Raw genomic sequence first — 26717 nt, forward strand, 5'->3', positions numbered from 1 at the left:
CTTTCATCATCCTCCACGTGTACAAAAAGAGACACGTGGAAGGCATGTGAAGCGATACATCAAAACATGATAGCAAGCATTTCATCAGAAGATGTCATCGGTCAGCAGATCTGACGGTCAGGGACAGAGGACCACAGAGATATGATGACTCAAAGGAGCACCAGATAATACCCCTTGGGTATTAACGCACCCAATCCCGAGGAAAATCCCAGATCAACGGTCGAGAGGAAGTTTGGCTGACACAGATGTGACCAGACAAAGAGACACTTGTCTGACACGAGCAGACATCCATCTACCCGCATTAAATACCAAAGAGATATACACGTGTCGATCAGCTTGTGGAAGAAGCGAGGATAACCCTTCGTATTCAAGCTCAAGCCGCGGGATATGCCGAAGACCTCTGCGAATTGGGCACCAAGCACAAGAAGATAGGATTACAAAGGCAACTCAAAGATGGGACCCACGTTCCTTCCCTATATATACCCCTCTCCACTAAGAGAGAAGGGGCATACCATATTCGAGAGCAATTAGAGGAGAATATAGGAGAGAGAAATAGGAAGAGTAAGTAATCCACCTACTTCCGCAGACCTATGTATATTCTAAAGTCATTCGACTATCTTTGTAACCATTCAGTACATAGTGAAACACCAAACCCCGTGGACGTAGGCCTTAGTGCCGAACCACGTAAATCTGTCTCATTTACATTTCAACACCTTATATTCCGCGTTAAACTTCATATGCTTTATATTTATACTTGTTTCTTGATTTATTTCCTTATACGAACATTATTTATGATAATATTCGACTAGACAATGACAAGCCCGAAGGCTTTGAGTCGATGAATCGATATAATCATCCCGTTACGCATACGATGTACAATTCTAGAATTAGGACGTATGCGAATATTGCTTGTGAACACTTTGATGACCTCGTGATTTATGTGTTCACAAGAGTTGAGGAAGTTGAGATCATTAGCTTGTCCACTCCCAATAAATTATTTACTCCCAGTTGTAACGTTTCAAGTCTAGACGAATTGGAAAATGAACTGGGAATGGTTCCAGTGAAATTGTTATCTAAAACTGAAAAATAGTTGAGATTTAGTAGAGTGAAAACAGGAATGCTTCCATGGAGTTGATTGGTACCCATCCGTAAGTGATGAAATATTGTTTAGTGTGGAAGGGACCGTTCCTGAAAGCTTGTTGGAAGTAAGATCAAATAGTTTTAAGCTTGTTATTTGGCTTAAAGTGTTTGGGATTCTTCCCTCCAAATTGTTATAACCAAGGCTAAAAAGAATAAGCGATGACGAAAGGTTACCCAATGAAGTTGGAATCTCTCCTGATACATTATTCTCCCTAAGACTCAGAAGCATGAGATTAGATAAGTACGCTAATTCATTTGGAATGCTTCCCACAAGCTTGTTGTGAGTAAAATCAAGGTATATGAGATTGGAGCAACCAGAAATATTCAAGGAATTTCCCCTTCCAACAAATTAAACGTAAGACTTAGGTATTCTAATCGAGAAATCCGACTAAGTTGTTGCCACTTAAACTGTTGTTGTGGAGGTTGAGAGTCTTAAGAAAGCTAAGATTTCCAATGTGGGGAGAAATGGAACCTAACAATCCTAGGGATGCAAGGTTTAACACAGCGACTCTACTAGGATGACGACGACTACATGTAACACCTCTCCACTTGCAATAATCATTGTCACTGCTGTTCCATGAACTCAGTGTTCCGAGTGGATCAGTTACTTCGTTCTTAAAAGCAATCAGCGCCAGCCGGTCACTGGATTTTGTATCATTGACGAGAACAAGGCAAGTAACATCAACTGAGATGAAGAGAAGAAAGATGAATGCTTTACTGAAGTTGAAATTTGGCTGCTGTGGTAAGTAGTTCATCTTGCTAACATGAACAGATTTTAGAGCTTCAAAATCTTGCAAAGAATTTGAAAATGTATATAGAGAACGTCTCAACTTAGTTGGTCTTGATAAGTTAATAATCAATATATCTAATTCTCTCAGATTTTGAAGGTTCCCAATGCCTGGAGGAATACTACCTGTGAACATGTTGTCTGCAAAAACAAATGACGTTAAACCTACAAGACTCTGAATACCTACTGGAATACTTCCATATATCTGATTATTTCCAAAACTTAGTCTGTCAAGTTTTTTTGTGAAATTGGCTATGGAGATGGGTAGCTCACCCCCGAAATTATTGACCCCTAAAAACAAATATTTCAACTTGGTACAGTTGATCATAGAGTTGTATGTACACCTTTCATCATCCTCCACGTGTACAAAAAGAGACACGTGGAAGGCATGTGAAGCGAGACATCAAAACATGATAGAAAGCATTTCATCAGAAGATGTCATCGGTCAGCAGATCTGACGGTCAGGGACAGAGGACCACAGAGATATGATGACTCAAAGGAGCACCAGATAATACCCCTTGGGTATTAACGCACCCAATCCCGAGGAAAATCCCAGATCAACGGCCGAGAGGAAGTTTGGCTGACACAGATGTGACCAGACAAAGAGACACTTGTCTGACACGAGCAGACATCCATCTACCCGCATTAAATACCAAAGAGATATACACGTGTCGATCAGCTTGTGGAAGAAGCGAGGATAACCCTTCGTATTCAAGCTCAGGCCGCGGGATATGCCGAAGACCTCTGCGAATTGGGCACAAAGCACAAGAAGATAAGATTACAACGGCAACTCAAAGATGGGACCCACGTTCCTTCCCTATATATACCCCTCTCCACTAAGAGAGAAGGGGCATACCATATTCGAGAGCAATTAGAGGAGAATATAGGAGAGAGAAATAGGAAGAGTAAGTAATCCACCTACTTCCGCAGACCTATGTATATTCTAAAGTCATTCGACTATCTTTGTAACCATTCAGTACATAGTGAAACACCAAACCCCGTGGACGTAGGCCTTAGTGCCGAAACACGTAAATCTGTCTCATTTACATTTCAGCACCTTATATTCCGCGTTAAACTTCATATGCTTTATATTTATACTTGTTTCTTGATTTATTTCCTTATACGAACATTATTTATGATAATATTCGACTAGACAATGACAAGCCCGAAGGCTTTGAGTCGATGAATCGATATAATCATCCCGTTACGCATACGATGTACAATTCTAGAATTAGGACGTATGCGAATATTGTTTGTGAACACTTGGATGGCCTCGTGATTTATGTGTTCACAATTTGGCGCTAGAAACAGGGACTTTGTCCCGGTAAAAGATTTATCTTATCCTTTGATTTCACCTTAAAACACGCATTATGGTTGTGCCCTTTTCTGGGTTCAGCGTACTTTCAAAACCTTTTTCATTCTGGGTTCATGTTCTTCATTTTCACAAACACCATTTCAAAACAGACAAACCCGCGGCTATCTATCACAGATTTGCATGTGAGGTGTTTTCTTCAACTAAGATTTAATAATCCAGATTCATGAGTCCTCGCGACGGATCTGCCTTTTCAAGAGTTCTTTTTCAAAAAGTAGTCTGAAAACAAGATTCACGATCGTTTATTAGAGGATTTGTATTTCAAAAACTAGACCAGTGAAGTCTTTACATTTCTCTTCTATTAGGGCCCTTGGGAAACTCATTTCCTTTTATTCCAATAGTCTTGCGGGTACGAATGGCGCTAACCCGATCCTCGTGGATATCTTTGTTTCTCCTTGTTTATTCCCCTATGCAGGAAAGGATTAAAAATGGAGAAGATACTAGAGGAAGGAAAAACCAAAGCCTCATCAAAGGAGACACCGAGGGTTACCTCGGTCATGACCCGAAGCAAGCAGAAAGGAGACAAAGCTAAAATAACTACTCAGAGGCAGGATGCTGCGGAAATCACTTCACCTATGAACACTAACTCCATTGCAGCCGCGGCTCTCAAAGCAGCAGCCACGAAGACTGTTGCGGCCCTCCAGGATACATAAGCTAACAAGACTTTGGTTTCAAGCCAAATCCATCAACAAAAAGAAGGGGTAGAAGAATCTATGACACATCAGCCCGCAGATCCACCAATCTTCGGAATGCCGTCAACCAACGGTCAGAATCAAACCATACCAGTGGTTTTAGTACCACGGGTGGAAGCTCAACCGAGGGGACCAAACTTGGAGATACCAACGATTGAAGCTGATCCTCGGCCACCCTTAATACACACTGTAGACGAAGAGGGAACTATGGCCGTAGGGGTACCAGCCGGAACTCCCAATCAGGGATCAAACCAATCCCACCGACTGATGGTAGAGTTCGAAGAATTGAAAAGGATCCAGCAGGTCTACGCAGATGTTGTAGCTCTTCTGGCCAGGGAGAACCAAGACTTGAAAGATAAGATTGCCCAAAGCACGAAGACTAGCCAACAACTGGACGAAGCAAATTCTAAAGCACCAGAGCCTAATCGAGACCGAAGAATCATCCTAGCAAATGACGCCAGGGGAAGCAGTGCATCCGATCCGGAATATGCCACCGAAGAGTTAGACTATTATGACAGCGAAGATCGAAGAAAGAAACGCTCAACTGAGCATGAGAACGTGGGATATTACGCGCAATGGAGGAGCTGCGTGATGAATGATGGCTGAGATCAAACAGTTAAAAGCCAGACAAGGCGGAGGAAGGCTTGAAGAGGTGATGAAAGAAGCTAACTCCACGCCCCTAACTCATCGCCTGGCAAATACCCCCATTCCGTTAAAGTGCCCTGTCCCAACTTTTGAATGCTACGACGGATCCAGTGATCCCGCGGCACATATCCGGTATTATAACCGTCTTAGCCCGATGGAGTCAGAACGACGCCGTCCTCTGTAGATATTTCCCATCAAGTCTGAAGGGATCGGCTTTGTCTTGGTTTGACAACCTCCACCTGATTCCATCAACTCCTACGATCAACTCGCAGAGAAATTTCTGAGGACATACATGTACAACAAAGCTGTCAACACTGGAATGGATAAACTTTTTTCTCTGGCAATTGGCTACAAGGAAAACACGAGGGACACCAACAGATGGCACAAGATCTGCCAAGCCATAGGGAGTGTGGACCCAGTAGTAAGTATCAACTGCTACAAGTGGGGATTAGACCGAATGAGTCCACTATTTGTTGAGATTCATGGAAGCGTGCCTAAGACAGAAGGAGATCTTCGAATAATTATTGAAAAGTACGCTCGTCTTGAAGAAATCCAGCGTGAGAACCCGAGGGCACACACGCAGAGGTCTCACCGTACCAATTCCGCAGAACAAACCAGCGGGCCAAAAGAAATAGCTCAGTGGAACGGCCTCACGAAGATAGGAAGGAACGAAGAGATGAACGACGAAAAGACGATCGAAAATTCGAAGATCAGTTTACACGAAGCTCAATGCTAGCTATGCTCGGATCTTGCGAGAGATCAAAGGAAGGGAAAATTTGGAGTGGCCGTGGTCTAAGGGAAAACAGCCCCCAAGAACCGAGAAGTCTAAAGATTACTGTGAGTATCACTGCTTCAATGGACACCAGACCGAGAAATGCAAAAACCTCAAAAAATGATCCAAAAATTGATGCTGGCGAACTCAAACATTACATACGAAAGGAGGTCGCCGAGGATAGATCCAAACGGACCAAGCAAGTCCAACTTCCAGAGGGAAACCGCACAATCAACACCATCTCGTGTTCCGAAGCCGCGGGGCCCTCCCTTACAGCGCAGATAGGAAAGAGGCTACGGAAGCAGTTCGAAGACCACTGCGAATTATATAATATGGCGTAGAGGTGGACGAACACGAAGAGTGGATGGACGCACCTATTATCTTCGATGCTGAAGATATCGAAGAAGATATGGAAGATCATAACGATCCCTTGGTCCTCACACTACCAGTGGCTGGATGTAACCTCAAAAAGATCCTCATAGACGGGGGAAGCTCAGTGAACGTTCTATTCTACGACGCATTCAAACGGATGAAGCTCCATGATGAACAGCTAATGACCTCTTATTACACCATCTACGGATTCAATGGAGCACCCACAAAGCCATTGGGAGACATCGTGTTGCAGGTGAACGCCGGACCCATGAAAGTAGAAACACGATTCAGCGTGGTTGACGCCCCATCCCCCTATAACGCCATTATTGGACGAAAGTGGTTACATAAACTCAAGGAGTGGCTGCAACTTACTACCAATATCTCAGATTCCCTACACCTGAGGGAGTGATGGAAATCAAGGGAGATCGGGTCTCTGCAAAAGAGTGCCAGACCACTCAGGATCGTATCAACAACGCAAGAAGCAGCGAAAAACCCGAAGGATTAAAAATAAAGAAGCTGCGAAAGAAAAGGCCATAGACCTGTTCCTCAAGGAAACCACAGGGAGGGGTTTGACAAAAATGATAATGTCCTAAACACAGAGACAGGTACTTCAGCAGCCAACGAAGGACAGAAACATACCAAATAGCAATCAAAGAACGTCCCAGTCCTCGGGGACCGAAGCCGGTGTTCACACCAGTAGAGCCCGTAAAAGAAATCAACATAGGAACGGAAGAAAACCCGAAGATGATCAAAGTAGGGACCATAATGGACGAAAGAAGAGAAGATTCCTTAACCAAATTACTTAAAGAATACGCGGATGTATTCGCCTGGAAGCTAGGAGATATGCCGGGGATTGATCCGAAAATAATCCAACACGAGCTGCGCATCAAACCAGGCACGCCACCTTTCAGGCAGAAAATAAGAAAAGTTGCACCGGAGTATCATAAGGCAGTGGAAAAAGAACTTCGGAAACTACTAGAAGCAGGGTTCATCAAGGAAGTCAAATACCCTACATGGATCTCCAACATGGTCGTCGTTCCTAAGAAAAATGGAGGGGTTAGGATATGCATCGACTTTACTAACCTCAACAAGGCATGTCCAAAGGACAGCTATCCCCTGCCAAGCATAGATCAGCTGGTTGAAGCAGTGGAAGGATACGAAGAGCTGTCATTCATGGATGGATATTCTGGTTACAACCAAGTAGCCCTGGCAGAAGAAGATCAACTACACACAACAACACCCCCATGGCCTTTATTGCTACACTAGAATGCCCTTTGGACTTCGAAACGCAGGGGCAACGTACCAAAGAATGGTCGATGCTATCTTCAGGCCATGGATTGGTAGTACCTTAGAAGTCTACGTTGATGACATGCTCGTCAAAAGTAAGCTGCGCAAAGATCACCACCAGGACTGAGAGATATTTCGAAGCAATGAGGAAACATCACATGAAAGTAAATCCAGAAAAATGCACTTTCGGTGTCACCTCAGGGAAATTCCTCGGATATCTGGTAACAAAAAGGGGCATTGAGGTAGACCCAGCGAAGATTCAGGCCATAGTAGAAATGCCATCTCCGAAGAATTTAAAAGAAGTGCAGAAGCTCAATGGGTCCATAGCAGCCTTGGGCAGATTTATTGCCCGATCCTCGGACAAATGCAAACATTTTTTCAATATTCTCAAAAAAGGGAGTAAGTTTGAATGGACCGCAGAATGCGAAGAAGCCTTCCAAAGAATCAAGGAACACTTTCAATTCCAATCCTGCAGAAGCCTGATCCTGATGAGGTTTTGGCATTGTACATAGCAGCGACAGAAGACGCAGTTAGCGCAGTGTTGGTCAAAACCAATACGAAGATAGAACACCTATCTATTATGTCAGTAAGACCCTCAATTCTGCGGAAAGGAACTACACGAAGATCGAACAACTTATCCTGGCATTGGTGTGGGCTACTCAAAAGCTGAGAACCTATTTCCTAACTCACTTCATCCGCGTCCCATGCAAAGCACCACTGGAAGCAGTCCTCAAAAGCGCGGGAAAAGTAGGCAGAATAGCCAAGTGGAACACCCACCTGGACCAATTCAACATCATTCATGAAATTCAACATTCCCAAAAATCCCAAGTTTTGGCGGATTTCTTAGCAGACCTCCCCCTGGACAACGACGAAGAGATTAGGGAATACCAGAAGCCGACGAAGAAAGCAAGGATCCAATTGATGTCCTCGAACCCGCGAGTCAAAGACAATGGGAAGTCTTCGTCGATGGTTCCAAAAATAAGGAAGGGGCAGGAATAGGCATTGTCATCACCACCCCAACTGGAGAAAGGATCGTACAGGCACTCAGGTTAGAATTCAAAGAGCATACTAACAACATCGTCGAATACGAGGCAGTCGTACATGCCCTCCGCTTAATAATAGAGATGGGGGTAACCGATGTAAGACTGACAAGTGATTCGCAGCTTGTCATACGGCAAATAGGGCTCGAATACAATGTGTACGACGACACCCTCTCAGCTTACATGGCCTTGGTCCAAACATTGGCATCACAAATTCCGAACATCAAGTTCCGGCACTTATGCAGAAGGGATCTCAGGCACGCGGATGCCCTAGCATATATCATCCATGCTGAAGGACAAGAGTATCGAAGCTATCAAAACAAGGGTATACGAACCTTCAACACAATTTTCCTTTGCTACAAATCAAGATACAGTGGAAGAAAATATCGAAGATCAGGTAGAAGACATCCGTGACGATTTTGACGAAGAAGATATCCTTCAAGAGCAAATCAAGACGAAGATTTCAGCAACGAAGATGATTGGAGAATGATGATCCATGCGTTTCTCAAGGATGGAACCTTACCCGCGGATCACAAACAAATAGGAAAATACTCTCCAAAGTAGGAAGATATGACCTTCGGGATGGAATCCTGTACAAGAAATCTTTCCTCGGACCGTTACTACGTTGCTTATCCAGGAAAGAGGGGCATCGAATTCTAAACGACATCCATTATGGTGACGCAGGAAATCATAGCGGCATGAGATCACTAGCCGACAAAGCAAAAATGCAAGGATATTACTGGCCCACAATGGTACAAGATGCCGCAAGAATGTCCCGACGATGTGAAGAATGTCAGCGTTTTGCCAAAAAGATACATGCACCAGCAACAACGTTGAATTCTGTGGATAGTCCGTGGCCATTCGCAAAATGGGGCATAGATATCGTGGGGCCTTTCATCGAAGGATCAGGGAAAAGACGATTTTTGATAGTAGCCACGGACTACTTCAGTAAATGGGTGGAAGCCAAAGCCTTAGCCAGGATCAGAGACGTGGACGTGTTTACTTTCATATTCCAAAACATTATTTGCAGGTTCGGCATACCAGCGGAAATCGTGTCCGATAATGGTAAACAATTACAGGGGAAAAACATAGACATGCTCTTCGACACTTTCAAAATAAGGAAAAACAAGTCCACCCCCATATACCCTCAAAGCAACGGACAAGCGGAAGCTACCAACAAGACCCTCGCCCTTATACTCAAAAGCAATTAGACGAACACAAGGGGCGATGGTGTGAACAGCTACACAATGTATTATGGGCATACAGGACAACACGAAGATCTGCCACTGGGGAATCCCCGTTTCTCCTCACTTATGGAGCTGAAGCAGTCATCCCAACAGAGATCCTCATGCCAACCACAAAGACCGAAGCATGGGAGAAAAACTCACAACAGACATGATGTTAGAGAGACTGGACGACCTGGAAGGAAGGAGGGAAGCAGCATTGCAGAAGATGGAAAATTATCAACGGAGACTAGCGAGGGAGTACAACAAAAAGGTAAAGCTTCGAAATTTTGTAGAGGGGCAGTATGTGCTAAGAACAATCCCGCAGTATCAACGAGAGAAGAAATGGGGAAAGTTAGCACCTACGTGGGGAGGACCTTTTATAATACACGACATTGCGGGAAACGGTTCCTACTATCTTCGCAATCTGAAAGGCGAGGTCCTCCGGCACCCTTGGAATGCTAAATGGCTCAAACCGTACTACCCATAGGAGCAGCGCAGCTTTGCATCTGCGTGGAAATACCAGAAGAAGAAGGCAGCGTAACCGCTTTACATGTTTCTATCTCTGGACGAGGAGTAGCAGGCCTCAACCTATCAATCAAACAAGCTTTTTGGGAATCTTCAAGTAAACAAAATTTATTAACAATATTGGGGAAAGTAGTTAATCTACAATCTCTCAGGGCTCCCCTATCAGTGTCTATGAGTGTAAGACCAGGGGGAAGGCACCCAGCAGAAAGAGATACCCAACCAATTTTAAGGCAGTGGGTCGACGGAATGGGTGCATGTAAATATTTTCAATAAGCATTCCATATCCTAGAACGCTGCCTCGGCCCCCACCGTTTGGGAATCCTCTGGCCCAGGATTCGCCAGCGGGGACAGGTCTCAAGACGATCACGAAGGTATTTACCTTCGGTGTCGCACTCAAACACTCTCAACTTTTTACAAAACCAGTTATTTCTAGTTTAACACTTCACAATACTTTAAAATAAAAAGATGAATTGATAACGCAGGTACGCCAAAAGGATGATCCATTTCATAAAGAGTTGATTACAAGACTCGGCAAATAAGATAAAAAGGAAACATCAAAAATGATCCGAAATTATATAATCAACGAGGATCAACTTCTATGACTAATAAAAGAAATCTACTTGGACGACAGCTCCATCAACGGGGTTGTCTCTGCGAGATGAGGTACGCTACCACCTGAAGAGGCCCAGAAGAACCAGGCAAAGGCGCGGGAAGGGGACGACGCGGAGTTCTTGACAAGACCATGTTCGACTTTAAGGCCAAGTTCAATCTTATCCAGGACTTTGTTGTCTCTTCAGCCAACTGACATCGAGCCTTATAAGTGATAACAGCGGTCCGCTGGGGCTTGAGACAGCAATACAGATAGGCGTTCCGCCTCTTTGGAGGCAATCTCCGCTGCTTCCTCACGAGACGCGGCCAACCCTTTGAAATGTTGGTTTGTCCTTCCTGCTGCACTAAGGCAGATTGAGTCTTTTTAAGCTCATCATTTGCTGCGTGAAGCTGTCCCTCGAGTGCTGAAAACAAAAAATACCAAGGGGTTAAAACGAAGAAATAACAGAATCACACTCGATAAAACGAGGTTATACCTTCGACATTAGCCGAAGCCTCCTCATACTCATTGACAACTGCGTCCCGAGCCTCATCAAGAAAGTCATATTCGGTGGATAGTTTCTTATAATCCGTTTGAAGGTTCGTAAGAGCAAATTGACTGGCGTCTAAATCTACCTGCTTCATCGAATCCAAGTGACGAAGATGGTTGACTTCATCATTCACCTCCCCCATCCTTTTATGAAGTCGATACACATTCATCTCAAGATCTCTTTCAGACTCCACTTGGCGAGCAACATCCGCTCGAGACGCTGCTAGGGCTTTACTAAGTGCACCAACCTCGGCCCTAGCATTATCTCTTTCCTCGGAAAGACGCAGCATACTATCCCTAACCCCGGGCCTAAGAAAGAACGAGCCTGTTGTAACTCTCCTTCTAAAAAGCGCACTCTAGCCTCTAAGTCTGAAGCATGTTCTCGAGCATCACGCAGGTTGTCACGCGTCCATAGCAGCGTACCATTAAACAAACAACGGTCATGATTGTACTTATTTTGCATATCAACCATCAGTGTTCGCTTTTCACGCCACTCAGCTGTTAAGGCGTTGTGCTCATCAGCACGAGCATTCCACTTTACGGCTTCACTCTTCAACTTACCCACCAACTCTGCAATACGGGATTTCTGTCGTTCCCTTTCTTTCCGAAGCCATATCAACTCGGGGACTCCACCCACTGAAGATAGGGTGGGGAGACTCAGACAGAACACCAAAATACAGATAGGGAATCACAAGGAGTGAAAAATCCGTAAAATACAAACCTGTGAAGGACGAGACACTTCTACGAGTCTGCTCCAATTCGTTGCGGACTATAGCAAGTTGAACGAAGACTCTCCTCAGCATTACCCAGCTGTTCTTTTTCTTCAGACGGCCCCTCAGTTCATTTATTTCCGCTTCAGCCGCAGACAGTTCCTCTTCCCTATGACGAAGCTTGGCCTCCAACTTTAAACTTTGCTTTAAAGAATGGTATAGACATGGTTACAATGTTCGCTCCTCATCATCTACGTCACAAACAACAAACATTATTATACCAAAGGAATCAGATATCACGAAGAACACAATGCGCGGATATCATAAAAAGAGTACAAGGATTTACCTCTAAAACACGCTGCTGGGGAAACCGTACTGGTACCCATCAGCTATGGCCATCATATCAGCAACAGATGAGGGAGGGTCAACCACTAAATTAGCTTCCGAAGCTCTAAGATCTTCTCCCACATCTCAGCAACGCGGGCTTCAGAAGACAGTTGCATCATTCGACGAGTATAAGCGTCGGAATTCTTCTCACCAGTGACCACGGGGGCAGGGTTAGGGACGAACATCAGGTTCTTCTTCTTTAGCCAAGCCAAAATGGCATCTTCACCTTCAGGCATTAGCGAGAAAGGAAAATCCTCGGAAGGAGACTCAACCGCAGACTTCCCCTTGGCGGTTATCTCCTCACCCGCGCAAGTCTCGACATTACCACCCTCAGCATGACCACCTGCGTTCTCAGCTTGCTGATCAGTGGTACATTCTTTTCCAAGGTCCCCAAGCACATCCCAATCATCATGTGGGGAAAGCAATGAGAAGTCCTCGGCAAGACCCATGGCAGCAGTCACATCGAAGGATTCCCCCGCGGAATATATCCTACCGAAAGAGAATTCTGGGGAAATTACGGGCAAAGTACCCACACCAACAATGTCATCACCAACAGGGGCAGATCCACTCCCACCCACCGACGGTAACATTACCCTCAGCCTCACCATCACCACCCGCGGCAACTTCTTCTTCAAGATCACCACCCGCGGCAACTTCAGCCTCACCATCACCACCGCGGCAACCTCTTCTTCATTACCACCTTCGTCATCAGGGTAAGAAGTGTCGGTACGCTCTTCTCCGTTGGACATTTCTTCATCCTCACCATACCCTTGGTTTACGGGACTCGTAACCTCCTCATAACCCTCAGCCTCACTGATAACCGCAGTAGAAGATTGCTTGGGTCCAAGTTTCTTCTTCTTCGACACCTACAAACCAGTATACATCCCACAAAGGCTCATTTTTTCCCTCACTTCAAAAATGAAAATTATTTCAAGCAAGGAAAAAGGGGCAAAAAGATAGAGAATATAAGAAGAAACTATACCTTGGCAGCAGCAGCACTCTTTGATGGATGGATAGCACCAGAACCCTCCTCCTCATCTCCATCAACGACATCAAGAGCATAAGGAAATTCATGCCCGCGAAATTAGGACGCCAAGGACAGAAATCTCCATAACGAGCAGGAGGAGTTTCACGAGGCTTGCTATTTTCAGAAGGACGCCAACCACGTGGACCCGGAATCCATCCGTAAGCCCAAGGACCAACTACCTCAATAACAGTAGCATGCCATTCATAATCATGGTCACGCTTAATCCTTTCACGAGCAGGAAAGAGTTTCCGTTTAGCAGATCCCTCAGTACCAGGAACATACTTCAGCTTGGCATCACTCACCTCACTCAGAGACGAATTTCACCACGGGGAGCAGCAATTTACGAAGACTAACACTCCACGGCTTACGGTTTCTGTTTGACATAATCCCCAAAAGAACTGTTAAAGTTCTGAGGAGTGTACCACTCTCTCAGCAGGATTTGGAACATAGCAGGTCATCATAGTCTCTCCCTTGCTCCGCAGATAACATTCCTTCAGTGAACGAAGATAATTCCCAGATAGTTGTGACGGAACGATTATGAGTGTTCGTAGAAGAGCCTTCGCGACTAGCCAACACGTCATAATAAAAGGAGTCACCCGACTTATATAGGGCAACATAAGACCCGCCTCGAAGGCTCCAACCGTAGTCAACAGATGAAACTCGTCAAACTGATAATTAGCAAGGAGCTCGTAGGTGATATCATCAGGAGCATAGAAGCGAACCTCAAAAGCTTGGAGTTCATGTTTTTCCTTGAACATCTCAAGATCAATATGCTTGAAAGTGACCTTCTTCTTACCACTGAAATGCTGCGTCACGGGGACAGTTTCTTCTTCGTCTGCGAATCAGAAGTAGGACCCAATTCCGAAGCTTTCCTTTTAGAAGGAAGATTTGTAGACGGATCAGCTCTCGATAGTACCCTTGGAGTACTTCCCTTTGAAAGAAACCGCGGGAGGAGGCAGAGATTTCTGCGGAGGCACTGAAGGAGGAGCCATTGAACGAAGGGGCGGAGCATCCACCACTTCATTACGAGGAGGAGGAGCCCGCGTACTCCTAGAGTCATCACGAGGAGGAGCCTGCGTACTCCTAGAATCTTCACGAGGACGAGAAGGGCGCGGTTAACAGCATACCTAGACCCAGAAGGACCCTTCGGCATATCCCCTTTTTTAGAAGGCATAATCTTCACACCGGAGGAAGACGAAACCCTATGACCCCGAGGATCCGATTGCGAAGACTTGTGAGGACCTTCCCCAAGTGGAGATCTGTCAGGATCTCTACGCGGAGGGGATCTTGGCGGACTAGACGGCGGAGTTTGGTAAGGAGCCCGCGGACGATCAGACATATCTACAAGGAAACACAAAAACAGTTTAGAGAAGAATACGAGGAGATCACTAAAGATCAAAAAACCCATAATTGATGGTTCATCCGGATAAACATGAAAAACCCTAAGAAACTAAAAAATACTCCATCCGACTCCAGGGATAATACTCATATACGATCACAGACGCTGTAACAAAGAACAGGGGCAAGCATATATGCTTCGACATGTATGATCTTCATCACAAAACCAAGAACACAGCAGCAGGAGACAAACGATAGATACAGATAAAACAATGGTGAACAACTGATGAAAAATCCCATACCTGTATAAAAGACGACAAGCACCAACCGCAGTGGAAAGGAGGATCGGAGATATCGACAGATACAGGGGCAGCAACAATCAAGAACGAAAGAAGCAGAAGAAAGAAACAGAAAATTGAATGCTATATTCCTCACAAGACGGTGATAGTAAATGACTAAAGAACAAGAAAGAAGACAAGAAGAGAATGAACACTGACAAGAAGAGGATAAAAGTTTTTTTCACATTCTCTTTCCTATTTATGAAGCTAGAGAAGACAATAATGCTCCTCGTACCAAGGAGCAGTTACGGAAGAAGTTAATGCAAAGTGGGAAACGTGTAGGACTACCTTTCTTCTTCAAAATTGCAAAATACGCCCAAGTTAGAAGAAGAGGGGCAAATTGTATGTACACCTTTCATCATCCTCCACGTGTACAAAAGAGACACGTGGAAGGCATGTGAAGAGACATCAAAAATGATAGCAAGCATTTCATCAGAAGATGCCATCGGTCAGCAGATCTGACGGTCAGGGACAGAGGACCACAGAGATGATGACTCAAGGAGCACCAGATAATACCCCTTGGGTATTAACGCACCCAATCCCGAGGAAATCCCAGATCAACGGCCGAGAGGAAGTTTGGCTGACACAGATGTGACCAGACAAAGAGACACTTGTCTGACACGAGCAGACATCCATCTACCCGCATTAAATACCAAAGAGATATACACGTGTCGATCAGCTCGTGGAAGAAGCGAGGATAACCCTTCGTATTCAAGCTCAGGCCGCGGCATATGCCGAAGACCTCTGCGAAGGCACAAAGCACAAGAAGATAAGATTACAACGGCAACTCAGAGATGGGACCCACGTTCCTTCCCTATAATACCCCTCTCCACTAAGAGAGAAGGGGCACCATTTTGAGAGCAATTAGAGGAGAATATAGGAGAGAGAAATAGGAAGAGTAAGTAATTCACCTACTTCCGTAGACTATGTATATTCTAAAGTCATTCGACTATCTTTGTAACCATTCAGTACATAGTGAAACACCAAACCCCGTGGACGTAGGCCTTAGTGCCGAACCACGTAAATCTGTCTCATTTACATTTCAGCACCTTATATTCCGCGTTAAACTTCATATGCTTTATATTTATACTTGTTTCTTGATTTATTTCCTTATACGAACATTATTTATGATAATATTCGACTAGACAATGACAAGCCCGAAGGCTTTGAGTCGATGAATCGATATAATCATCCCGTTACGCATACGATGTACAATTCTAGAATTAGGACGTATGCGAATATTGTTTGTGAACACTTTGATGGCCTCGTGATTTATGTGTTCACAAGAGTTGAGGAAGTTGAGATCATTAGCTTGTCCACTCCCAATAAATTATTTACTCCCAGTTGTAACGTTTCAAGTCTAGACGAATTGGAAAATGAACTGGGAATGGTTCCAGTGAAATTGTTATCTAAAACTGAAAAATAGTTGAGATTTGGTAGAGTGAAAACAGGAATGCTTCCATGGAGTTGATTGGTACCCATCCGTAAGTGATGAAATATTATTTAGTGTGGAAGGGACCGTTCCTGAAAGCTTGTTGGAAGTAAGATCAAATAGTTTTAAGCTTGTTATTTGGCTTAAAGTGTTTGGGATTCTTCCCTCCAAATTGTTATAACCAAGGCTAAAAAGAATAAGCGATGACGAAAGGTTACCCAATGAAGTTGGAATCTCTCCTGATACATTATTCTCCCTCAGACTCAGAAGCATGAGATTAGATAAGTACGCTAATTCATTTGGAATGCTTCCCACAAGCTTGTTGTGAGTAAAATCAAGGTATATGAGATTGGAGCAACCAGAAATATTCAAGGAATTTCCCCTTCCAACAAATTAAACGTAAGACTTAGGTATTCTAATCGAGAAATCCGACTAAGTTGTTGCCACTTAAACTGTTGTTGTGGAGGTTGAGAGTCTTAAGAAAGCTAAGATTTCCAATGTGGGGAGAAATGGAACCTAACAATCCTAGGGATGCAAGGTTTAACACAGCGACTCTACTAGGATGACGACGACTACATGTAACACCTCTCCACTTGCAATAATCATTGTCACTGCTGTTCCATGAACTCAGTGTTCCGAGTGGATCAGTTACTTCGTTCTTAAAAGCAATCAGCGCCAGCCGGTCACTGGATTTTGTATCATTGACGAGAACAAGGCAAGTAACATCAACTGAGATGAAGAGAAGAAAGATGAATGCTTTACTGAAGTTGAAATTTGGCTGCTGTGGTAAGTAGTTCATCTTGCTAACATGAACAGATTTTAGAGCTTCAAAATCTTGCAAAGAATTTGAAAATGTATATAGAGAATGTCTCAACTTAGTTGGTCTTGATAAGTTAATGAACATGAACAAGTCCAGATTAACAGAAGGATATCGTTTGAAGTCTTTGTGATCATCGACTTTGGGAGGCGGATCATATGATCCCATTGTAGAAAGACTATTGACCTAAGACTTTGTCGGAAACAAGGACAGAAAGAGATGGAAGGAAATTGTGGACAAGAGCAAATGTTGAATTTGTGGACGAGCAGATGTTGAATCAACATGTAATGCAAGTTCCCGGTGGTTGTATTCTATCTTAATTAGTTGGCCGACCAGCCCACTAGGCCACAAGCTTTTGCTGACAGAGCCAGCGTACTTGAAGGATGTCTCGACAAGTCATGAGACAACGTGAGAAAGAAGGTGTCTGTAGTCCAGAACGACACTACAGTTGCTAAACAAAGAAACAGCAGCAGAACCACCATGCTAGAAAAACACAGGACAGACCTCAAAAAAAAAAAAAAAAAAAGAATACTTGGGCAAAGTTAGGATTCCCTACTACTGGACAAAAGATGCACATACTACCAGACTATGCAGGACGGCATCACAATTCCCAGACCATTAACACCGAGGAGTTCTGGTTTAAACATCGAGAGAACAAATATGAATTTCCAGAGAACAAAACTGACTTCCTCTAAAATTCTTCTTTTAAAAACAGCAAATAATAAATAATGATTGTCAAAACTGTAAGCTGCCACAAATTCTTACAAAACAAACTTCTTAGTGCTTGGCACGAGAGTAATGATTGTCATTAGGATTCCTTTTTCCACTAAACACTGCTAGAGCTTTTCTAACTGGTGGCTGCAGAGGAGCTCTTTTGTCAGAGCTGTTGCGGAAGATATCATCTGAAATGAAAACATCATCTCCCTGTGATATAGAAAAGGATAAATTGTTAAATGGCAAAATAGACTGTTATTTCTACCACTGGAGATGCCATGCATAAAAACCAAATTCTCGACAAAAGAAAAAACATACCAGCGTATTTGATTTCTTTTTAGTTTTGGGGTATAAGACTTTATGTGGTAGTTGATCTTCACGTAATATGAGGTTCTTGGTAATGGCATCTCTTCCCCCTTGAGGTAAAGGAAGTGAAAACTGTTCATAGAAAAAATGTTTATCAACGGAGTGAATTATAGTGAAACAGAACAAATACTGACAAATATTCTAGCAGTTGAAATAAGGAAAATAAATGTTATTGTTAACCAATTATGATAAGTACTAAAAACACATAAAAGATTCGTCAAAGCTAACAAAAATCCTAACAAAAACATATATCTATGGTCAGTTTAGCAGACATTTTGCAGAACTAACATATACAGTGGACCCTACTGCAAGACATATCAGAGTAGGGGATTTCAATTATAATTAACAGAATGCCTGATCTTAAAGGTTTCTAGGTCGAACAGATAAATCTCTGCCCTCTAAGCTTGACAAACCTCAGGAACTATCCTGAAAGAATCTTTCAGCGGTGTACAGCGAAACTGGCTACCCAAGCAATAACTAGTAATTGATTACAAGGGTTGGTTATTTGAGTGTATAACATCAAATGGCAACAGTCACCAAAGAGTTCTAGCAGGCAAGAGACATCTTAAACAATTGTAGTTTAAATTAAAAAAAAATGTTAAATGATGATCATATTCATTAAAAGAAAGTGTTGGAAGATCAATATAAATACTTACTTTTGTGCCACGTAGGGTTATACGTGGCTTACGAGATGCTAAAACAACCCCATTTTCACCAACAGTCGCTGCTACCTTGCGTAAGGTGCCACCATTCCCACATTTTGGACAGAAGATCCTCCCAATCTCGGTAGTCACTTTGTTACAAGCATGACACTTTAATATCCACCTGGCTCAAAAAAGAACCTCAAATTAGATAACTAAGCCTTTCCAAATATGACATGAACTCCAGTAATCAAGAACATGATGCACAAATCATATAACAGCAATTTCACTATAGGGTATCATTCATACATCATAAATTAATCTCAATCTTTTTTTTTCCTCTTCTGTCCTTAGGTAGATAAATCCGTTCGAAGAGGAAGGCAGGAAGGGGTTTGATATATCAGGGGACCAAACGGGCGAATAGAAATGAGACATACCTGTGTAGTTCACGAATCTGCATACCACCTGGTGCCAGAAGACGCAATCCAATTTGAAGAATAACATTTTGCATTGCGAAATCACCCGTTACACAGGCTACACTTGATTCGGACAAGGAGCGTAATGCCCAACTCTGTTCGCTGCTACCATCATCCAGAAATGATGTGTCAACACTGTCATTTGTCTCACTTGAAATATCCAACTGATCATATTCTTCATTGCATGTTCCATCCAAACCCCTACCTGATAAACCAGGTTCTAATCTCATTTGCTCGAGTGTTACAGTCAGACCACCATCATCACTTTTTCCCCCAACAGTTTTTTCTTCATCTTCTATACTATTGTTTAAAACTTCCAACCTCTCCATGCTCCCATCTAACTTCTGATTAGGACCTTGGGTTTCCTCAACAGTATCACCGTCAGAGCTTTCCTCTCCATCTAGATGAACATTATTTTCTGATGATGCCTCGGACAGTTCACGTCTGGCTTTTCTTCTGAGAAATCTTCTATGAGTACTTCGACATACAGCAGGAAGCCAGTCACTGGAATTGTCATCTTGACCCTGAGAAGCATCAACTCCATCAGCTACCATCTTACCTTCAATCTTTATCTCTTTCTTTACGGGAGCATATCTCCTTGGTTTCCTGAAGCTGCGACCAACATCCTCTGAAGGAGTCTCACTACGAGTTTCACTAACATCTTCAGTTAAACCATTTTGAGAATCTCCATTACCATCTACAGGTAAGATATTAAGATTTAAGTCTTTCAAAGGAAGGATCCTCGATTCTGAGTTGGATCCTTGATCGACTGCATGTTCTAAAGCTTCCCACTCATCCAAATTAGGTACATTGGAACCCCAGCCGGGCATATCCTTTTCAGCCAACCTTTTCACATTAACAACATGGATTGGAGGAGGAGTATCTCGGAGATGGTTAGTCCCGTGGATTTGGCTTTCCAACATATAAGTCAACGCAACAAGTTTAAGATCAACATCTGAGAGGACTTGTAAATCACCAGTTGCTCGTGCAAAGCTGATAACTGAACACGACACAATGTCAATAATGAACTCACCGAATATTAATAATAAATCTCGATATGGAGCATATGAAAATGTTCACAACTGACGCAAATTAAATGAACAAGTTCCTTAAAGCCTCTAGGAACACATATATGTTCAAGAGCAAATAACTGTTGAAACCAAACAACAATACGTTATACTTCATGCATTTGTAAGCAATATCCGTAATGTTATCATGTTCTCTAAGCAAAACAACAATGATAAACTATTAATAGCATTTAGAATTAAAACTAACTAACATTCAACTCCTAAGGAAGATAATAATAACCTTTATTAAGAGATTCTGCGGATGGTTCCATTGTCTCTACAGTAAAGGGAAGGAGTTCAAGCTTCTGACGAGAAACAGGATCTTTTATCTCCTCCAAAACTTTAGAAACAGAAACAAATTTATCGGCAACATTATTGAGATTTATTCCACCTTGAATAATGGCATTAGCATCAACAACAGCAACTGAGATTCCTTTACTTGATTTACAACTTCCCTCAAAGACTCGATTGGTTGCGTAATTAGCTGGTTTTGGTTTTGGAGGCGCCTCTTTCTGAACAATTTTGCTCCAGCAAGAAGTTGGTAACGCAGTCGTTGTTGTTGGTGGTGGTGCTGATGGAGTCATCACATCCATTGTAGTACGAGTAGAACGTCAAATTCTGAAACCCTACAAATCCAATTCAACGAATCATGAAATTACAAATGAAGAACTTAGAGAAATCGGAGAGTTACGAAGTTCTGATAGAAGGGAAAGATTCTTACCAGTTCCGCTCTAGGGTTTAGTTTCGAGAGACGCGTTCTAAAACAAATCAACCCTTACTCAATAAACCCTTACTCAATAAATTTTCAATTGGAAATATTTGTTTAAAGTTTGTATGGGCAATGAGAGTGCCGTGCCGTGCCGTTTCGAGACCTGCAAAAGAAAAAAATTAACGTTACATAAATCCAAGTGACCTATCACCTATGAAGTGATTGGCGAGGATTGAAATTAGTGGGAATTAGGTTGAACCTGTTAATTGCTCAAGCAGCAATGATATGCAAATACAACTTTAGATCAAGACAAATTTGGAGCAATTTTTATTCAAAATAACAGTCAGAGTAAAAATTAACATTCACATTTCAGGGCCGAATGAAAAATGCATCCATTAGTCTATGGTTTTTCTACACTAATGAAAAGATACCTAACTAATTTGGGACCTAGTGTAATTATTTTGGGTCTACGATTACAAGACAAAAAAGAGTATTCTGAAGTAAAACGGATAACCTCTTATCCAATTATTTTACTAAATGACAAAACTACCCCTGATTGATTAGTGTTAATTGAGAGATTAAATGATGTTTAATCAAGTTAATCCTGAAATCAACTACCATTAATTCATCATCCAAACTTGAAAATTTTAATTTTTTTTCAAAACTCGATCCAGAATTGGTTGATGTTAGTGCAGTTGTAAACTGATTCTGGGTAGAGTTTTTTTCAAAGGATGAAGTAAACCCAGAATCGAGTTTTTTCAATACCAGAATAAACTGATTATCCGAATCAGTGTTTATATATGCCCACATAATATGATTATACCTTAATTTCAGAAACAAAATATTCATTACATAGTTTAGGAAATTAACGCATTATATATATAGGATTCAGTATGGGTATTCTAGAATTTGACACATCAAATGTTCGTCAATGAACCTCCGAGCACGTCGGTATAACGTCATATATTATTTGTGGTGAATGAACTTAGTTTCCCCATTACGAATTCTCCATAGCCCATTGAAACGTTCCAGCTGAAATCAGTGAATTCTTAAATGTTAGTATGCGAACTTTTAACGATAACATAAGTATAAATATGATCGGATTACTCACGTTTTCCCTAAGAGGAGCTTGTGGATGATGTTGGTACGCCATATTAAACTTTAACATACTCTCGCATTGCACTTTTTATGTAGTTGAATCGAAATGCCAAGTCTCTCCATTTGCGGTTATTGGGATTTCCGGTACGCCCATAAAAGAACTCTTAACTCTCTTCCAAAACATTGAATATATTTCATTCGGACGTTCATGAAACGTATTAGCAAAGAGGTTGTCACTCAACGACTATTTTTTTCAAATTCATACGGTTCCCATTTCACGTCTACTTCCAGATCCCACTCCATTTTCTAGGAAAAGTGTGTGATGTGGGAGTGGCTCAAAGAGGTTGTCTTTATATAGATAAAGACTCAATGGCTATTTTTTTCAAATTCAATTCAAACAATCGGAGTTTAGGTATGTCCACATAGTCTGATTGTGTCCTTGCAAAATCATATAGAATGTGCCTCTCAGTAATCGAATTTTAATATTGCACATGTAATCCGATTCTTGGCAAAAAAAAGTTACAGAAGAACTGCCACTTTTTCTTGCAAGAATCGGTTTTTAATATGTCCCTTGTAATCGGATTACATGTGATGCCAACATAGACCGATTATAAAGGTTGTCAAAATATTCCGCTCAATAATCGGTTTTAAATATGTCCCTTGTAATTCGATTCTTGTCAAAAAAAGATACAGGAACATTGTCACTTTTCCTCACAAGAATCAGATTACATGGGATGCCCACATAAACGGATTCTTGAGGTTGTTAAAACTCTGAATTTTTTTGTTTTATCAGAATCGGACTTTAAAAATACCTTATAAACCGATTCTGAAAACTTAAAAACCAGGTGAACAAAATTTCCATAATCGGTCTATGTGGTGCACCTGCAAAACCCGATTCTGAAATTGTGCCCCTGAAGAATTGTCAGAATCGGATTTTATACAGGTAAATGTAAACCGATTATGACAGAAAAAACTTCCAGATTCAATTTTAAAAAGAAACCAGACAACCCTGTAGATTTTACTAGAGCGATTACTTCCAGATTCATTTTAGTTGGTTCTTTTGTCGCGTCTTAGACAAACACAAACAATTTTGAAAAGAAACCAGATTCAATCATTCATAAATTAGGAATATAACCAAATATAATTCTACAATAAGTTTAATACATAAGTTTTGACACCATAATCATCCACTAATAAAGACATAAGTTTGAAACCATTCATTCACCAACATCACCACCACGACCACGTCCACGACCATCTCGTCCTCGTTTAGCAGGTTGGGTGCTGCTCGATGCACCTTCAGAATTATTTTTTGAGGAGACTCTATTCCTCTTTTTCAATGGCTCCTCCTCCTCCACCGGTTCCCCAAAATTTGCACCCGCTTCTACATCTTCGAGACTGTTCAATTCACCAATCAGCTTTTCATTGGCCTTAACATTTTTCCCTTCCATGATAGCTAGCTGTGCTTGGGTTATCAAGTGCCCAACTCGTCTTCTCTATTTCCATTTTAAACAACAAACATTAAACAAATAATGTTAAAACAATTAACAAAACCTTAATTGAGAAATAATATGCACCAGGAATTCGAGAGTTGTATCTTTGTCCTCTATCTGAGGCCTCTCATCTACTCGTATCACTCGAGTACGCGAAATATTGAGGTACCACGGCATGTAACCCGGAATTGCCTCATCATCTGTTCTCAATCGACCATCCATAGCATGTCCGTTGTACCTTATATCATCCCAATATTTACATGATGGTAAAGGATCGTGAACAATCTCAATATCATTATCAAATGACTTGGTTTTTTTCTCATCGATTTTAAACTTCTTGTGCTCCTTTGGGATTTTTTATACGTATCCGCATTGTCTTGCGGATCTCGTCGGGTTGTACATTACATATCCTCTTGGGTGAAACAAAGGCTCAAAATAATGAGCTTGCTCTTCGCACCCAACCATCTTTCCTTTTTCTTTGGCCAAACCCCCCTTATAAGGGTCAAAGACAACATCTTTCGTCGTCAAGTTATCCAACTGGTGTCTCAACTTTAGATAAACCACATTTTGGGACTTTTCCTCACTCTTGTAGGTGTACACATCTCCATAAAAGTTACCGTCCCATTCCTTGTTCTCAAATCCCTTTTAGAAAATATTGGGAAGTGCAAATATATCCATGCCTGCAGAAAAGCCATATTCCCTCTGATTTGTTCATGTCATCCCTAGAAGCCTTTCTCAACTCGTTTAACGAGTGTGCAAGGATGGCAGTCCCCCAAGATTATTGGTGAATCTTGTCAAATGGTTGCAACAACTGAATAAAGTTGCCATTCACACGGACACTGGAAACGTGGGGAAAGATAACAGATCCTAGGACGTAAATGACATATGCATTGGCCGTGGCGAAGATACGTTCTTTGGTCACCTCTTTTCCCTCATCACGAAGTTCCTTTGTTCCACTGAAGAGGTCCCTCAACTTCATGAGATGGAATATCCTCTTCTTAGATTTTCCTACTAGCATTTGTAACTTGGTCGTCTCCATATCCCATTGGAACACTTCCTCGGTGAACGCGTAAATCTTATCCCACTCAAGCTCTTGCGCGTACTCTTTGTGTTTCACGGATTTACCATCTATGCTTATCCCGGTAATGAACTTCACATCATTTGGAGTTACCGTCATTTCGCCAAACGGAAGATGTTAAGTATCAGTTTCCTCGTAATATCTCTCGGCAAAGGCGGAACAAAGAGGTTTGTCGTAACCAAGATCCAAATTCTCGACCTCGGGCAACAACCTCGTAGATTTGACTAGATCGATTACTTCCTCAACTTCTCCAACGGTTAATTCTATTCCTTGCAGTGGCTAATTCTTCATCATACTCACTGATGTTCCTGGCTTCATACGATGAACGACATCCTTGTGATCCTATAAAACAAAACAAATCCGATGGAAAATTATCAAAACACTACACGGATAATAAGTTTTATATTAAATAGCATAAGGTTTAGGTAGTTACTATGGTATGGAAAACGACCGCGGCCCAACTTTTTTGTACCCCCATAACACCCTTCCTCCATCACTGGGTAACCCGTAAACACGATCATTAGGGCCGCGAGGAAACATCTTCTCCGGGTCGGGCATGTGGTCCCCTTTAGTATTCTTTGGACCATCATCTTACCATCTGTCTTACCTTGTTCTTGAGCATCTCCTCCTTGGACTTGTTGTTGAACTTATCCTCCTTGGACTTGTTCTTGCACTTGTTCTCCATCACCTTCCTTGCCACCACTTTCTTCTCCATCAACTTCATCCTCACTTTCTTCTCCATCACCTTCCTTGCCACCACTTTCTTATCCATCACCTTCCTTGCCACCACTTTCTTCTTCATTGATCTCCTTTCCACCACTTTATTCTTCATTAACTTCCTCCTTACCGCTTTCTTCTTCAGCAACCTCTCTATCACCACCTCCTTCTTCAGTAGGTATATCAGAATCAGATTCTTCTTGTGCTGGTTGCTCCTCTTGAGGTGGTGGGTCATTGATGTGGATCGCTTTGGCTTTAGTCCCCGATCCCCTTCCGTGGGAAGCACTTAAACTTTGACCACCCTCTCGACGAGGTCTCAAACTCGTAGGAGAATCAAAGTCATTTTTCCTCTTATATTTCTTTTCGGCTTGACGTTGTTGGTTGCCCTTGTTTGGCCTGTAAAAACGGAGATAAGCGACAAACAACAATGGAATTTAATGCATATTTTTTAATTCAAGGTATACAACCGGTTTACTCGATATACATATAAAGACTGATTCCTAACATAACACATTGACAATCGGTTTATATAAGTGTTAATATAATCCGATTCTAACAAGAAAAAGTTACAGAAACATTGGGTATTCTTTCTTACATTAATCGATTTACTCGATACTGTTATAAAACCCGATTCTAACATTACACATCAAAAATCATTTTTTATATATGAAAAAGTAGGGATCTAACAACCACACCCAATATTTGGTTCGGCAATCTGAATAGACAAACTCCAATATACTTTCAAGAGAATCAACTAGACAGTTAGACTCAATCTATAAAAAAAGTATATCAAAGAGTTATATCTCAATTGTACACAGTGTCATAGTATAATTACACAACATCAAAGTTCAATTGTATCACAACTTTGACAACAATACTATGGTGATATGTATCACTCCCCCTTAGTCAATACTTCATCTCACAATGAAAACCACTCCCCCTTACATAATGATCCGTAAACCATATGTATTTTTAGTGTAAACTACACATTAATTCTTCCCCTTTTTGTCAATATAAATTGGCAAAGGTACGAAAACTAGTGGGATTCTCATGAAATTTTCATAGAGATACTTCATGACCAAAAGAGAACAACATACCAACTTGTTTCGATGATTTCACATAGTCGAAACTTAGTGTATTCATCAAGGAGTTTATAAATATACAAGATAACTCCTACAATATTCCACAACCGCACTCCCCACAAAGATTTGGCAATTAAGCACAAGTTCAATTAAGAACTCTCCCTCATTAAATGTCATTCCCGAAAGAACAACAAGAGCGACCTTAATTTCACAATAAAAGAAGGATTTCTT

The 26717-nt window shown here is 41.9% G+C and overlaps 2 protein-coding genes across 2 annotated transcripts; both read right to left on the reverse strand.

Annotated features, from left to right (window-relative positions):
• Positions 1-1511: 1511 nt before the first annotated feature.
• On the reverse strand, positions 1512-17213 carry LOC113359287 (receptor protein kinase-like protein ZAR1). The gene is made up of 2 exons (XM_026602950.1): positions 16814-17213; positions 1512-2218 (listed from the first exon to the last, which is right to left on the reverse strand). The coding sequence occupies exons 1-2, from the start codon at positions 17211-17213 to the stop codon at positions 1512-1514; spliced, it is 1107 nt and encodes a 368-aa protein (XP_026458735.1).
• A 391-nt stretch (positions 17214-17604) lies between these two features.
• Positions 17605-21105, reverse strand: LOC113355840 (RNA-binding protein NOB1-like). The gene is made up of 6 exons (XM_026598798.1): positions 21031-21105; positions 20551-20935; positions 19204-20242; positions 18782-18950; positions 18078-18197; positions 17605-17969 (listed from the first exon to the last, which is right to left on the reverse strand). The coding sequence occupies exons 2-6, from the start codon at positions 20900-20902 to the stop codon at positions 17823-17825; spliced, it is 1827 nt and encodes a 608-aa protein (XP_026454583.1). The 5' UTR covers positions 20903-20935; positions 21031-21105; the 3' UTR covers positions 17605-17822.
• Positions 21106-26717: the final 5612 nt, after the last annotated feature.

The sequence above is a fragment of the Papaver somniferum genome, chromosome 3, assembly GCF_003573695.1.
Source record: "Papaver somniferum cultivar HN1 chromosome 3, ASM357369v1, whole genome shotgun sequence".
NCBI lineage: Eukaryota > Viridiplantae > Streptophyta > Magnoliopsida > Ranunculales > Papaveraceae > Papaver > Papaver somniferum.

What these genes read in the sequence shown, in the direction of transcription:
- LOC113359287 (XM_026602950.1), bottom strand. Translation starts at nt 17,213, where the DNA reads ATGGGATCATATGATCCGCCTCCCAAAGTCGATGATCACAAAGACTTC. An exon ending in TGATTATTGCAAGTGGAGAG is followed by an intron (nt 2,219 to 16,813) that starts GTGTTACATGTA and finishes ATTTGTTTTTAG; the next exon opens with GGGTCAATAATTTCGGGGGT.
- LOC113355840 (XM_026598798.1), bottom strand. Translation starts at nt 20,902, where the DNA reads ATGGATGTGATGACTCCATCAGCACCACCACCAACAACAACGACTGCG. An exon ending in TAACCCTACGTGGCACAAAA is followed by an intron (nt 18,198 to 18,781) that starts GTAAGTATTTAT and finishes TTCTATGAACAG; the next exon opens with TTTTCACTTCCTTTACCTCA. An exon ending in AAAAGAAATCAAATACGCTG is followed by an intron (nt 17,970 to 18,077) that starts GTATGTTTTTTC and finishes TCTATATCACAG; the next exon opens with GGAGATGATGTTTTCATTTC.